The following is a 15,506-nucleotide window of genomic DNA, read 5'->3' as shown; positions in this document are numbered from 1 at the left end:
AGCTAAGAAAAAAATCATTAATTCCTCTATATATAAACTAAATATATTAATGCAGACAGATAAAATCAAATTTAAGATATTTTAGATATAGAATTGTAGGGCTAACAAAATGGATGGGGTGAAAAATGGGAAGAATTAGAAGGATTCAGTGTTTCCCGATAAGATTACCAGATGCCTGAGGTTATAACTGAACAAAAAGGAATACAAAGAGAACAAGCTGGAGGAAAAGAAAAACTTATTTTTTGACAGATTGAGTCTGATGTTGCCTAAAGCACATCAGCATCAGGGTAGTTATATCTCCTGGGCTGGTAAAAATCAGGCCCAAAGTTTAGGAAAATGAGGTCAGGGCTGGAACCCTGGGAGCTGATGTTATCATACAAGGAAAGCAAACAGTGAAAGGGCTGAGAAGGTACCACCAACATTTAAGAGAAAGAAAGAAGAAATAAAATGAAAATGGCAGAGGAGCTCTGCAACATCACATACTGAGAAACAGGTACAGTGATGGAGCTGGAGCCAGAAAAAAGTAATAGTCTTAGCAAAAGTCACCCCTAAGGAAAACCAGAATTGCTTTTAAAAACTCCCTCTTAGCTCATATGTCAACATCATTATTTCATGGTACACGGCTTTCCCAAATCTCCCGCAAACAGTGTGCCTCTAAAAAAGGCACCTCGATTATCTCTAAAGTTGACAATTTTTAAAGAGAACGTTCTTCCTTAAGTTTTCCATAACCAACTATAAAAAAATGAAAATTAAAAAAATTTTTTTAAATGACCTTTTTCTTTTTTTTAAACGGAGTTTCACTCTTGAGTACATTGTCTAGAGTACAACGGCACGATCGGGGCTCACCGCAACTTCCGCCTCCCAGGTTCAAGTGATTCTCCTGCCTCAGCCTCCCCTTCCCCAGTAGCTGGAATTACAGGCATGCGCCACCATGCCCGGCTAATTTTGCATTTTTAGTAGAAACGGGGGTTCTCCATGTTGGAAAATGACCTTTTTTTTAAGACAGGGTCTCGCTCTGTGGCCCAGGCTGGAGTACAGTGGCGTGATCATGGCTCACTGCAGCGCGGACCTCCTGGGCTCAAGTGATCCTCTTGCCTCAGCCTTCCGAGTAGCTGGGACTACAGGTGCACCCCACCACACCCAGCTAATTTTCTTTTTTTCTATAGGGACAGGTCTCACTGTGTTGTCCAGACTAGTCTTTAACTCCTGGCCTCAAATGATGCTCCCACCTCAGCCGCCCAAAGTGATGGGATTACAACCAACTTTTAAAACAGTTGGAAGGCTGAGTGTGGTGGTTCACGCCTGTAATCTCAACACTTTGGGAGGCTGAGGTGGGAGGATGGCTTGAGGCTAGAAGTTGGAGACAAGCCAAGGCAGCATAGCAAGATCCTATCTCTACAAATAATTAATTTTTAATTTAAAAATGTTTTAAAATAAATAATAAAACAGTTGGAAGGCTAGTCTCAGAGCCTTTTGATTCTCTAGTATTACAGAGTAACTTTTTCATAGAAGGAAGAGAAAGTCTAATACAAGTTCCAAAACCATAATATGTAAATTGTTGTCACAACTGACTTTAATTTGCTTCCCCTTGCTCTCCACTCCCACCTTTTGGCCCCTATCTTTCATTCAGACATTTTAAGGAATAAGGAAATTAAATAAATGAAGAAGAGAAAATTCTCACAACAGCGAACTAAAACCAATTTACAGAGCTCTCATTTGGAAAGGGATAATACACTACACAGAATACTTATTTCTATTAGTGCCTTATCACTCCAGTCCAATCACAGACACAGACCAGTTTTCCAAATTAAATCATCACTTTTCCTGTATACAAAAGAGAAAAACTGAACCTGGGTCTTTCATTTGGATAAGCTCCAGTATATATTTAGACACGAGGGAACACTATTTGGCACGTCTTTCATAGAGCAGCAAGCAATACGGCTTTTTAGATTTGCATGAGGAAATATCATAGAAATTCCACTACTGACTGGCCGGGCGCGGTGGCTCACGCCCGTAATCCCAGCACTTTGGGAGACCGAGGTGGGCAGATCACGAGGTCAGGAGATGGAGTCCATCTTGGCTAACATGGCGAAACCCCGTCTCTACTAAAAATACAAAAAAAATCAGCCGGGCGTGGTGCCGGGAGCCTGTAGTCCCAGCTACTGGGGAGGCTGAGGCAGGAGAATGGCGTGAACCTGGGAGGCGGAGCTTGCAGTGAGCCGAGATCGCGCCACTGCACTCCAGCCTGGGCAACAGAGCGAGACTTCGTCTCAAAAAAAAAAAAAAGAAATTCCACCACTGATGACCATGCCTAACTTCCAAATAAAGGGATGTCATTCCGTTTCCACCTACTTTTTTCCAGAGTAAAGCCAAGATTCAGGGATAGTATTATTATTAATCTAGCAAGTTTATATACAGGCAGCAGTTTTCCAGTTTTTTTTTACATGTTACCTGACATTGACAACCCTCCTAGGGATGGTTCCCCATTCTTAACAAAATAGAAGACACTCTCCAGTATACCCAGAGATGATCACCAAATCAGATAAACCAACATTTTAGAATGTCATATTTGGCATTTTAAAAATACCTTTAAAAATTAAGACTTTTTGAGGTAAATGCAGTGGCATGTTCCTATAGTTTCAGCTCCACAGGAGGTAGAGGTGGGAGAACTGACTGAGGCCAGGAGTTTGAGGCGGTAGTGCACTATGATCTTGCCTCTGAATAGCCACTGCACTCCAGCCTGGGAAACAGAGAAAGACCCTGTCTCTAAAAATAAAATAAAATAAAAAATTACGGGGCCGGGCACAGTGGCTCACGCCTGTAATCCCAGCACTTTGGGAGGCTGAGGCGGGTGGATCATATGAGGTCAGGAGTTCGAGACCAGCTTGACCAACATGGTGAAACCCCGTCTCTACTAAAAAGACAAAAAATTATCTGGGCGTGGTGATGCACACCTGTAATCCCAGCTACTCAGGAGGCTAAGACAGGAGGATTGCTTGAACCCAGGAGGCAGAGGTTGCAGTCAGCCAAGATCACGCCATTGCACTCCAGCCTGGGCAGCAAGAGTGAAACTCTGCTTCAAAAAAAATAAATAAATAAAATAAAAAATAAAAAAATAGACATTTTACCATAGAATCTAAAAATTGGAACTGAAAATCTGTCATAATTGATTTTACATAAAATAATCTACAAAGTGTTACCAGTTTTTTTGTTTGTTTGTTTTTTGACACAGGGTCTTGCTCTGTTGTCCAGGCTGAAGTGGAGTGGCACGATCATGGTTCACTGCATCCTCAACCTCCAGATCTTCAATCGATCTTCCCACCTCAGCCTCCCAAGGAGCTGGGACTACAGGCACGCATCACTACACCAGCTAATTTTTTGTATACTTTGTAGAGATGGGGTTTCGTCATGTTGCCCAGGCTTATCTCCAACTCGAACTCAAATGATCCATTTGCCTTAGCCTCCCAAAGCACTGGGATTACAGCTGTAAGCCATCACGCCCAGCCACTATTAGTCTTATCCTAGCTTTTTCCCACTATATTCTATGTAAAAATTAAATTAGAGGAATTATTCTCAAAATCCTAGAAAATTCAGGCTTATTTTTCCTCTTTTATGTGTTCCCATGTCTGCAAAAAAGGAAAAAGGTTGGGACAACTGACAGATTATTAGCTACTATTACTATTATTCCACAATTCACATTCCTTACACACACTGTTCTATTTGTGTTCCACCAAAACACTTTCTTTAGTATTATAACTGGATTCTTGAGAAAAGAATCAGAATACTGCAGATATAAAGAATGGAGTATTCTGATTAACCAAATATTCTGGTTAAATGAATCCTAGAGGCCGGGTGCGGTGGCTCAAGCCTGTAATCACAGCACTTTGGGAGGCCGAGGAGGGTGGATTGCCTGAGGTCAGGAGTTTGAGACCAGCCTGACCAACATGGTGAAACCCCATCTCTACTAAAAATACAAAAAATTAGCTGGGCGTGATGATGGCCGCCTATAATCCCAGCTCCTTGGGAGGCTGAGGCAGGAGAATAGCTTGAATCCGGGAGGTGGAGGTTGCGGTGAGCTGAGATCGTGCGATTGCATTCCAACCTGGGCATCAAGAGCAAATGAATCCTAGAGAGAAGAATCTACCCTACCAGAAATATCCAGGCTGATGTTTAAATTCACCTAGCCAAAGACAAAATAATTAAAATAATTACATTTCCATTGACTGTCCTGTTATCATCCTGCCTCTTTTCCTTTGCTTCAAGGGCCATTAAGGTGAACAAATGTTATGTAAGTTGCTACACTTATACAAAAACCAGCCATTATAACTCAGAATATGGCAGCTGTAAAAGATGGAGCACAGGTCCTGTGCCTTCCAGATCCAGGTGCTCAGCAAGTGTTTTTATTATTTTCTACTTCTTTTTGAGACAGTCTCACTCTGTCAACCAGGCTGGAGTGCAATGGCGCGATCTCAGCTCACTGCAACCTCTGCCTCCTGGGTTCAAGCTATTCTCCTGCCTCAGCCTCCTGAGTAGCTGTGATTACAAGCATGCACAACCATGCCTGGCTAACTTTTTTGTATTTTTAGTAGAGACGGAGTTTCACCATGTTGGCCAGGCCGGTCTCGAATTCCTGACCTCAAGTGATCCACCGACCTCAGCCTCCCAAAGTGCTGGGATTACAGCCGTGAGCCACCGTGCCTGGCCTCAGCATGTGATTTTAATTTTCAGGATGAAAGTCAGCAAGAAGCAGCCCGTGGTTGATGAGGCCTGAACCACTGGAGCTATACTATAAGGATTATCAGATGCTGGGCAGAGGTTCAGCAGGCTAGAGGAAAAGGAAGACTGGCAGAGCTGCAAGGTGAAATTGGTGGGTGGCAAGTGGAGCTGCAGGGAGGCTGGCACCGGCCTAGAAGGCTGAAATGAGCAGAAATTACCATTCATACAGCAAGGATGGCTGGGCCAGAAAAGGTGGCAATCACAGCTCTGGCAGGAAATCAATATTCATGAAAGTGACTTTAGACTAAATAACCCCCCTTTCCTTCAACCTTTCTTATCTATCTAAAATAAACATTTCAGTGTTGCATATCATTTACTTAATGCAGCTTAATATCCTAATTTTAAAATATTAGGATATTATTTGTTTATGAATCTAGAGAAAAGATTTGCCACTCTCCATATATACATTAATAAAAACTGCACTTGACACCAAAGCGATCCTGGCCAGGTGCTATGGATCACGCCTGTAATCCCAGCACTCTGGGAAGCTGAGGTGGGTGGATCACTTGAGGTCAGGAGTTTGCGACCAGCCTGGCCAACATGGTGAAACCCTATCTCTACTAAAAATACAAAAAATTAGCCAGGGGTGGTGGCACACGCCTGTAATCCCAGTTACTTGGGAGGGTGAGACAGGAGAATTGCTTGAACTGGGGAGGCAGAGGTTGCAGCAAGCCAAGATCATGCCACTGCATTCCAGCCTGGCAACACAGCGAGACTCCATCAAAAAAAAAAAAAAGAAAAGAAAGCAATCCTAATGTAAGCTTCATCATTTTCACCTTATATAATCTGAATAATTCTTAAACACCATCATTAACACAATCAGCACTGTACTCTAAGAAATGTTAATAAATGAATGGACACTTGCTAAATCAGCTCTTCAGTGACTTAAAGTGTAGTGGTTACCTGCGTTTCCTGCACTCTGAAAGTACCTTGATCATAACTGTAACAGGCAGTGCAAAAGGTAGTTATTGCTAAGCCAGTCTCCACTAGACAGGAACTGTTTTTTGTTCCGACAGCGACCCATTCTCTGACCTAACCCAGGAGAGGCCTTTAATTATAACGGGCTGAAAAAAGAAATCTAGGAGAAATAAAGATACTGTTAAAGGGCACCTATTAAGCTCATGGAGATCATGAGAAGAGAGGTAGATGGAAGTAAATAGCCAGCCCAATTTAATTTCACTCTAATGAGTGCCCAGGCTCACATTTAAATTAACACAAGTATAACTGCTTTTACTTGCAACAGGTCTCTGGAAACAGAACCTTAAAGCACCACATTCCTAATCTACTAGTTCCTAAAATTAATTACAGCTCATCTGAAAGATGCAATTACTTCTGCTCATTTAACTTAAATTCTAATGATTATAAGAAGTAAATGAATGGTTGAAGTAATTACACCTCCACACCTCTGATTAGGCTGCCCAACTACACAAGCAAACAACCTTAGTGGAATAAGGAACTCTTGCAAAACAAACAGGAATCTGCGATGAGTTCCACTTCAAAAAAAAAAAACCTATGTGCAAATTTATATAACCAAAAATATCCTAAAACAATGGCAGTTCTTACAAGAAGCTAAAGGATGACCAAGTAAATAGGGCAGTAACTATGGGAAGTCTCAAATTTTGTAAACTTGCCTTTTTCCCCCTTTTAATTCTTTCCTTGTGCCACCAAAAATTCTAGTAGCTAAGTGGGCCCTGAACACACACACAAAATCAAAGCTGGCTTAAAAAGTAAAACACTGAGTGAAAAAAGGCTAAGTTGCATTAGTGAAACACAGAAAATGAAAGGCAGAGGTGCCTCATCTTGTCTAAGGCGTTTCCACCTGTTATTTGCACTTAGGGTTTTCCTTCACTATAAACACCCATTTAATTCTCAAATCAAAAATGTATCATAGCAGCGTATCTCAAACTGAGGTCTGTGGACACTCAGGGTAGACACCTTTAAGAAACTGTGCTCTCCTCTGGCTAATGCCTTAATTGACTGCATTGTCCACATCATCAACATAATCGGTGCCATCTTCATTTGGGTCATGGATCACTAGTGCCAGGAACAACTGCTACCAGAAGAAAGGCAACATGACCGAGTAATAAACAAATAAAGCTTCTGATGGAAAGAAGGCCTTCATCAGGGCAAGAAGATTCTCAAGAACTGCAGGTTGCAACTGGGAAAAGTGTGAGAAAATGAATCATCAACAACACACTAGATATTATCAGCAATCTCTGAGAAGAAAATGAGCTTCAGCACAATAACATCATCCATTAGATTAACTAAATGTTGCTGACAAGTTTTGTATTGGTTTCACAATATTGTTTTTATTTACTTTGTAAACTGATTTGCTTTTAAGACTGCATGAATGTTATAAGCATAGAATTAGAGTTCCATGCTTGTGTATATTTAATTATCACAATAAATAATTAAATGTATACAAGAGTCCATTATCTTTTTTTTCCTTTGATCAATACTAAACATACAAGTTTAGAAACATTTTCCAAAAAGCAAACCAAACAGCAGTCCAGTTGCAGCTTAAGGGAACTAGAAGACTGAAATAAGGAAGAAAGGATAGCCAAGATGCTGCAGGCTAGGGCGGAGAAGGAATGCTGATAATGCTGTCCCCACCCAATCAATTCAATTCAGTGAGTATAACTCTTGCTATTTATTTCTTTTTTTATTTTTTATTGACAAATAAAAGTTGTATATATTTATGGTGTACAATATAATGTTTTGATAGACATAACATGATGTTATATATATTTGATACATTGTGGAACGGCTAAATCATGCTAATATGATCATTACCCCATAAACTTATCACTTTTGTGTGTGTGGTTAGAACACTTAAAATCTTGTGGCACTGGATATGGTGGCTCACACCTGTAATCTCAGCACTTTGGGAGGTGGAGGCAGGCAGATCGCTTGAACCCAGGGGTTTGATGAGACCAGCCTGGACAACCTCGAGGTGAAAACCTCGACTCTACAAAAAATATCAAAAATTAGCCTGGCCTGGTGGTGCATTCCTATGGTCCCAGCTACTGGGGAGGCTGAGGTGGGAGGATCACCTGAGCCTGGGAGGTAGAGGCTGCAGTGAGCCGTGTCTGTATCACTGCACTCCATGACAGAGTGACCCTGTCTCAAAATAAATAAATAAATAAAAATCTCCTTGCTTATCAAGTTTCCATTCTGTTTATTTCTGTCTATTCTCTTTTTGTCTCTTTTTTGGGGTCTGTGTATTATTACAAGGAGAAAGCTCATTTTACTTAAAGATGACTCTTTGAATTCAAAAGTATAAAGACAAGAAAAAGTAAAAGGCAAATTATATAAAAAATCAATTTTGAAATGTTTCTTTGAATATAATTCCTAAAAGGAAAAAAAATTAATAAGCAAAAGTAACCTACTTTTTCACAGCTCAAATTTTAAGACTGAGACCTGTTAAAAGGATACAGTTCAAAGAATTATATTTGATGAAAAGGGTAGAGATGTTCAGTCATACACCATTAACTAAAACTATTCACCAGTAAGAATATTTTCAAACATCACTCACAAAATATCTATGTGGCATATAACAAAATGAGCAAACAATCCTAATGGTAAGATTTGTATAGATTTTCCTCACTTCACATAAAAGTTAGGACTAAGAGAGGTTAACTTACTTGCCAACTATCACACTGTACTTGATAACACCAAAAGTCAAATCCAAGTCTAGGTCGATACACTTAATTAACTATTATCCTTTTTCTCCAAGTGGACATGAATCCGAAACGTAATAATGGATGTTGGCCAGGCACAGTGGCTCACACCTGTAATACCAGCACTTTGGGAGGCTGAGGCGGGCAGATCACAAGGTCAGGAGATCGAGATCATCCTGGCTAACACAGTGAAACCCCATCTCTACTAAAAAAAAATACAAAATATTAGCCAGGTGTGGTGGCGGGCACCTGTAGTCCCAGCTACTTGGGAGGCTGAGGCAGGAGAATGGTGTGAACCTGGGAGGCGGAGCTTGCAGTGAGCCGAGATCGCGCCACTGCACTCCAGCCTGGGCGACAGAGCGAGACTCCGTCACAAAAAATAAATAAATAAATAAAATAAAAATAATGGATGTTTAAACACGTGTTAAGTATGTCATACGTATTATTTAAAATTGAAATTATCTAGTTCAATTGAAATCTTCTAGTTCAATTTAAAGGAGCCTTCCAAATAGTCTACTGAAGAAATTACAACTTGAACCACAGAGCAAGGAGCATGTGTGACTCTTATTGGAATAGTCAGGCGTGTATTACCTAAGAGAGTGCAAGTCAAAACCCTCACGGGAAAAGTTAACAACAGGGATAAAAATAATATAATACGCTTAGAAATACACTGATGATTGCTTAATAAGGTTACATTAAGAATGCATTAATTATTAATAAAAATAACAGTGCAGTGCTAAAAAAACTGAAATGGGTAATGGATACATCTATTGAAATAGTCTATATAAAGTTAGGGAAGGTGAAGTCCTCCCCAGGCAGGAAAGAAAAACAGAAAGGACAGGCTGGGGGAAGAAGGACTCCCTTAGTGGAGTGGGCAGACTCATGGTACAGGGATGCTCCCACAGTGGAATGGTCAGCCCCATGGTACAAGCACTGCCAGCTATGCCAGGGGACATGTCTGGGCTAGTGGTCAGGGCAGGGGCAGCCAGTGATAGAACCAAGCAGGCTTCAAATCCTTTCTGACACACTCCTCCTATCCAAGCAGCTGCCCAGCCTCAGAGCATCCTCCCCAAGGGACAAAAGGTGGCTTGGTACGAAAAAAATCAGTGCTACAGTGTGACTTCAAGGGTTCCTTTGCTCCAAAATCCCTCCCATTTGGCAGCTGCTGTTAGGAATCCTTTTACCAAGGAATAAAATCTTTTCCTTTTCACAATGAAAGAAGTAATAATCGAACGTTAGTTAAAGTAATACACTCTCACCACAAACTTAAGAATCCTAGAAAGACAGCAGGTTGTATATTTAAGTGCATAAGCCAAATTAATGATGCAGGGCCTATATCTTCAAAGAGCCTACGCTCCCAAGATTTCTTCACTTATGAATGGAAGAACAAACCTATAATGACGGGAATCACCTGACTTTTACAAAGCTAGATTCAACCATCATAATAAAGTATGTAATGTCACTCGTAATATAATGTACATGTCAGAGCATTTATCACAGGTATGTAAGTATTTTCACCTTCTGAAACACTAAAGTTTATCTCAAGCAGAGCAGAGAGAAAAATGTAGAATATCTGGCACCTCCAACAAGAACTGGCTTGGCATTTGACACTCTGAGATGCAGCTGTTTTTGAAGAGGCATCATGCTCTCTTAGATGCAAAGAGGTTAGTCCCGCGAGACTTTAACCAGGATTTGCAAGCCAGAGGAAGGACAGTTCACATTAGTGTTTATGTAGGGTGGCAAGAATTGCAGACAAACTATATTTTTCACAAATCACAGTAAATACCATTATTAGTAGTAGCCTCAAATTCAGAAATTAAGTGAATTTGGGCATAAAATATATTATCTTTACCTTGGTTAAGTAACACAAGCGGTTAAGTAAATGTTTTAACATTTGGGATGATTAAAATAAAAGATATTTTGGAGCACATTAATTTCAAGACATCTTGCTAAGCTCTCTCCTTACTGTTAATACATGTTTCAAAATATAGATCCGTTACTAGTATTGTCTCAGTTTTAGGCGCACACATCCCTATCATGTTGTTATACAAAGATGATGCCCCCATACATGTCCTGGGGGTTACTAGATCACCCAAAGGTCTCTCTACCTTTTGAAAGTACCTCATTCACCCAGCTTTAAGTGACCAGAGAGATTCCACGGCTTCATTTCAGTAGCTAAAACATCCAGAAGCCTCTATTAAGATGCAAATAATTTTCACAGGCTCCTTTGAAGATGGAAAATAAATAAATACATAAATAAATAAAAATAAATTTTTTAAAAGATGCAAATACCTCCTGGGAAAGGTAACAAGCCATATCATGTAATTGTGCTCAATTCTCTGTAAGAGAAACTCTTCAGTTTCAGATACTCTTAGGTCTTAGTAATTAAAGCAAAGATCCAGAGGATAAAAGGAGGAAGGAAAATTTGATCAAGAGGTGTATGGGAAAGGAGGTGGAAGAAGCCCTATATTATAGACTATAACAGTCTTTATATTCTACAGATCATCAAAAGTTCTGATTGGCCTTTAACCCCTTAACTTTCATCCCAATGACACACCCAACACCCACACAATGCAAACCAAAACTAAGACGCACAGAAAACTTGCAGAGTTAAAATGCACTGGTGCCTTGCTGTCTTCCATTATCTTACAAAATGGCAAAACTGCAAATGTATGCTTTTTAAAAAGCCAACTCAATGACTGTGTCCAATGAAGAGCCACTGACGTATGAGAGACATTAATAATTTTCTTTCAATATCACTAAACTAGCCTAATTTTATCCTCAAGACAAACTCTTGATTCCCCCCTTAAGGGCTTTTTTAGTTCAAACTATTAATAGACACAATAAATTAAAAAAAAAATTAAAGTCCCCAACATCTTCCTAGGAGCATTACACAACGAGATGACTTTGAACGACTTTCCTCAGGATATATTCCAGTGCCCTGTAGAGAACTTTCCCCATCCCTGTAGACATGTAAGTAAGTAAAGAACACCTCAAGAACAAACTTTGTTGGCCACCAGCAGGGGAGCTCTTCAGCTTTTGTCCCCAAATCCATTCAAACAAAAGAAGCTCCGACTCCTCCAACCCACCCTTCGGACCCGCACCCCGCGGGGACTCTCCAGATCCGGGTGTCCACTCCCCCGCCAGCCCTACTTACTCCTCAACGCCCCAATGAGCAGAGAGCCGTCCTTAATGAGCTCCTTGATGAACTTGTTGGTTCGCTCCAGCTCAATCTCGTGACACTGCAAGCGCTCCCTGAAATCTGGGCTGTCCAAGTAGGAATCGCTGAACTCCAGAGTGGGCAGCCCCATGGCACAGGCGCTGCCAGCGGCGGCCGCGGACACGTCCGGGCCGGCGGTCAGGGCGGGGGCAGCCGGCGGCCTCGGCGGGCGCTGGGGTCGCGCGATCGCGGAGAAGGCGCCGGGACGCGAGGGGACTGATTGCGCGGAGGAAACGGGCCCCGAGCGCCGCGCCGCCTGCGCCGGGCTCAGTCTTCCTCCCCCGAGGCTAGGCGAGCGCAGGCGCGGGCGGCGGGCCGAGGCGCGAGTCCGCTCAGGTTGTTGTCATCTGGACGCATCGTCGTTCGGAGCGCAGGGGCGGCGAGGCTCCGGGCCGCGGCCGGAGCAGGAAAGTTTCTCTCACGGCGCGCAGACACTTCCGGCAGTTCCACTCCCCAACTCTCTTGACAGTCGTCGGCGTTGTGAGCCAGAAGCAGCGCACAGCCGCAACTCCGGCCGGGCTGGGGAAACCCTCCCCCTCGGCGGACGCAGGCTCAGAGCGCTTGCAAATCGCACCCGGGCTCCCAGACCCTCCTCCCCGCCGCCGCGCTCCCACCCAGCGCCACCCCGCCCCTTCGCCCCTTTGCCCTCCTGCCCCACCCGTCCGCCCGCACTGGGCTCCAGGGCTCCCCGCGTTGCAGCCCCGCGCTTGCGCTCCGGCCTTGGCTGGGGTGTTAGCCCTGTCCCCTCTTGGGCCCCTGGTTTCGGCTAGCCCTTGGTGACACTTCGGGGTCCCTCGCTCCACAAAAGGATCTGACTCCCAATATACCTCCCCTAACAGTGTCCTCTCCACCCACTCCCTACAATTCTCTGGGAGAAAAACCAACGTTAAGTTTCCGTAAAGTTTGAGTATTTTGAAGCGTAGATGGAAGATACTACTGTCTAGCGTTCGTTTAGATTTTACTTCACACTTCCCCACCGAATGCATTTGAATTCCACGTTGAAAAATTGTCCCGTCGCTCTCCCACCCCTCAGCTTCAACGATCCAGCCTGGAGGTGTTTCTTACCCTTGCCCCCACTCCATAGCTGGGAAGGTGGGACGATTTTTCAAGTCATCCTCACTCTACTTACGTGCTCCTACTTCTAGTAGAATACCTATTTGCATCACAATAGTAGTATCTCCTATTGGCACCTGGATGGAATTGTCCTAGGAGCGGGACAATTTTCAAATTGTTGAAGTGGACTGGAGTTTGAAATAAATAGTTAACTCCTACCCACAGGCTTTATCCTTCCTCCGGTGGAGGTTCACCTAATAAATTTCTGTTCCCTTAAAACCTTGACAGCAAAAGAAACGACTGCTTTACATCTCGTCCTGACATCATCTATAGGATTTCTGAGAACTCAGATATTGTTCTTAAGGATCTGCTTTTAATTTCTGCATTTTCATTGCTTTGTCCATATGAACCATCTGTTTAAAAACTATTCTACAGATCATGGGAAAAATTCCACTAAAGTGCTTTACATTTTTCCCAATTAAGTTTCAGAGCCAGTCAAGATTCTTGGTTTCAACTTTTTAAATGTACACGAACATTAAAAATAACATGTAAACCTAAAACAGATAAGATAATGTAAACAGTATGGGCCAGGCGCAGTGACTTAACGCCTGTAATACCAGCATTTTGGGAGGCTGATGTAGGAGAATCACTTGAGGTCAGGAGTTGGAGACCATACTGGCCAACACGGTGAAACCCAGTTTCTACTAAAAAATACAAAAATTAGCTCGGCCTGGTGGCGCACGCCTGTAGTCCCAGCCACTTGGGAGGCTGAGGCAGGAGAGTCACTGGAATCCGGGAGGCGGAGATTGCCATGAGCCGAGATTACTCCACTGCACTCCAGCCTGAGTGACACAACGACTCCATCTCAAAACACCTTCCATCCATATTCACATCTTTGGCCCCATATTGGCAAAATGGCCGGTCACTATTAGAGCCATTTTAACTCCAAGTGTTGAATTTGTTTTTGTTAACTAAATACTCTTCCTTTTTTTTTTTTCTTTTGCAGGTTTGGGGAAGGGAGAGGCAGTAATTCTGTTTGTCAGTTAATGAAATGACATGACATAAACACCAGTGGACTGTGTTTCACCAGAGGTGATTTTGTATTTACTCATTACTCTGCCTGAAAGACAAAAAACCACCCAGGCCAAACAGTTTCCTTTCAGCTTTTGCCATGTTGCTGTTCCTATCAACTGAATCCAGTGCCAAACTGCTGAGATATGAAACGATAAAATATAACATTCTCTTCTTGTTTTTCATTAAATCATCGTACTGTGATTAAGTCTTTAAAAATGCATCATTGGTGTTTCATAAGTTGCATTTAATATGTTGGATGTCAATATTTAGTTTTCTTTAAAAGTGTTACATGCCAGGGCAGATGTATTGTACATTCTACGATATAGGTTATCATTTGCCCATTCATGTATGTAATGATATGTTTTATGTCTACTGTCTACATTACTGAGGTCTGGGTGGGGAAGTGATTTCTATAAAAAGACAGAAGCATTATCCGTGACCTCAAGCAGTTCTCAGAAAAAGGAAATGTGGAAAATAAGTACCCATATAGCATAAGGCAGAATATGCTATGTTCCACAGCCTCACACAGATGCTGTACTAATAATACATTGATGCTATTGTTTATCAATATGTTTCCACTCAGGCCCATCATTGCATTTACATGGAATTAGGATTTTTTCTCCTACCCTTCACTCATGATTCCCTAAAGTTTATCATGTTATAATGGGCTTATTTCTTGTAGGTGTTTTCATAGTTACTCATGCTTATTCCTGTGATTCATACTTTAATTATACCTGCTAGTCAGGCTTTCTCTTATGCCACATTAACACAGCTACTTGAGAAAAACCAGAAATGCTTTTGCTTTGAGGTGGATTTACTGTCGGTTTTGAACTGTTGTTTCCATGCATTATTCTCTCCATCATAATTAACTGAACCAGATTCTTTCCTAGAGAATAGACTTTCTATATAAAAGATCAGCAATACCTGCAAGCTTGTTTTCGTAAACAAATGTAATGGATTGAAATATAGCCTGTCCAGAAATTTCCACTTCATAACACATGACACCGTAAGCTGCGTGGTAAGCTTCGCAAATATTATTGGCTGACAGGCTCTTTGGCACAGAGAAATGTCTCTTTGTTTTCCTGATTCTGGAATGGGATATGTGGGCTTTGTTTACTTGCTTTTGAGAGCAAATAGGTAGTAGAGGATAGTAAACTAATATGGCATTTGTAAATCTGCCTAAAACTGTTTCTTGACGTAGATCATGTCTGACACTTAAGCCTGGCACTTCGTATGTACTCAGTAAGTGTTATTGTCAAGCTATTATTACTTTTCAATTAATTATGTAGATTTAGACCACCCAGACTCAGCTGCTCTGAGGTTAAGTTCAAGCCTGGTAAGAGATGACTAAACAGAAACTAAGTGTTTCTTCTTGGTTTCCCCTCCTCCCAGCTCCTGGTAACCATTGTACTTTCTGTCTCTATGAATTTGACAATGTAGGTATCTCATATAAATGAAATTATACAATATTTGCACTATGTGTCTGTCTTACTTCACTTAGATGATTCAGTCATCAAAAAGAGAAGCAAAGAAGAAATAAGAATTAGATATACATTTAAAACCCATATGAGGAGCCAGGCCTGGTAGCTCAGCCTGTAATCTCAGCACTTTAGGAGGCCCAGGTGGGCATTTCACCTGGAGTTCGAGACCAGCCTGGCCAACATGATAAAACCCCATCTCTACTAAAAATAGAAAAATTAGCT

At 41.9% G+C, this 15,506-nt stretch overlaps 1 protein-coding gene across 3 annotated transcripts in view; it reads right to left on the bottom strand.

The window, feature by feature from the left end:
• The window catches only part of ARHGAP42 (Rho GTPase activating protein 42), a 312,104-nt gene extending 300,256 nt beyond the window's left edge, over positions 1-11,848 (bottom strand). For 2 of the 3 annotated variants that reach the window (XR_010147096.1, XM_016921851.4), the window contains exon 1: positions 11,614-11,845. Coding sequence is in view for 2 of the 3 variants with exons in the window: in XM_016921851.4 (XP_016777340.1) it covers positions 11,614-11,767 (154 nt within the window). In the remaining variant the exon portion in view is untranslated. 3 annotated transcript variants of the gene reach the window in all.
• Positions 11,849-15,506: the final 3,658 nt, after the last annotated feature.

This window comes from Pan troglodytes, chromosome 9, assembly GCF_028858775.2.
Source record: "Pan troglodytes isolate AG18354 chromosome 9, NHGRI_mPanTro3-v2.0_pri, whole genome shotgun sequence".
Taxonomy (NCBI): domain Eukaryota; kingdom Metazoa; phylum Chordata; class Mammalia; order Primates; family Hominidae; genus Pan; species Pan troglodytes.
Note: the sequence above shows the minus strand (reverse complement) of the source record. Positions and strands in the feature narration are given on the sequence as shown.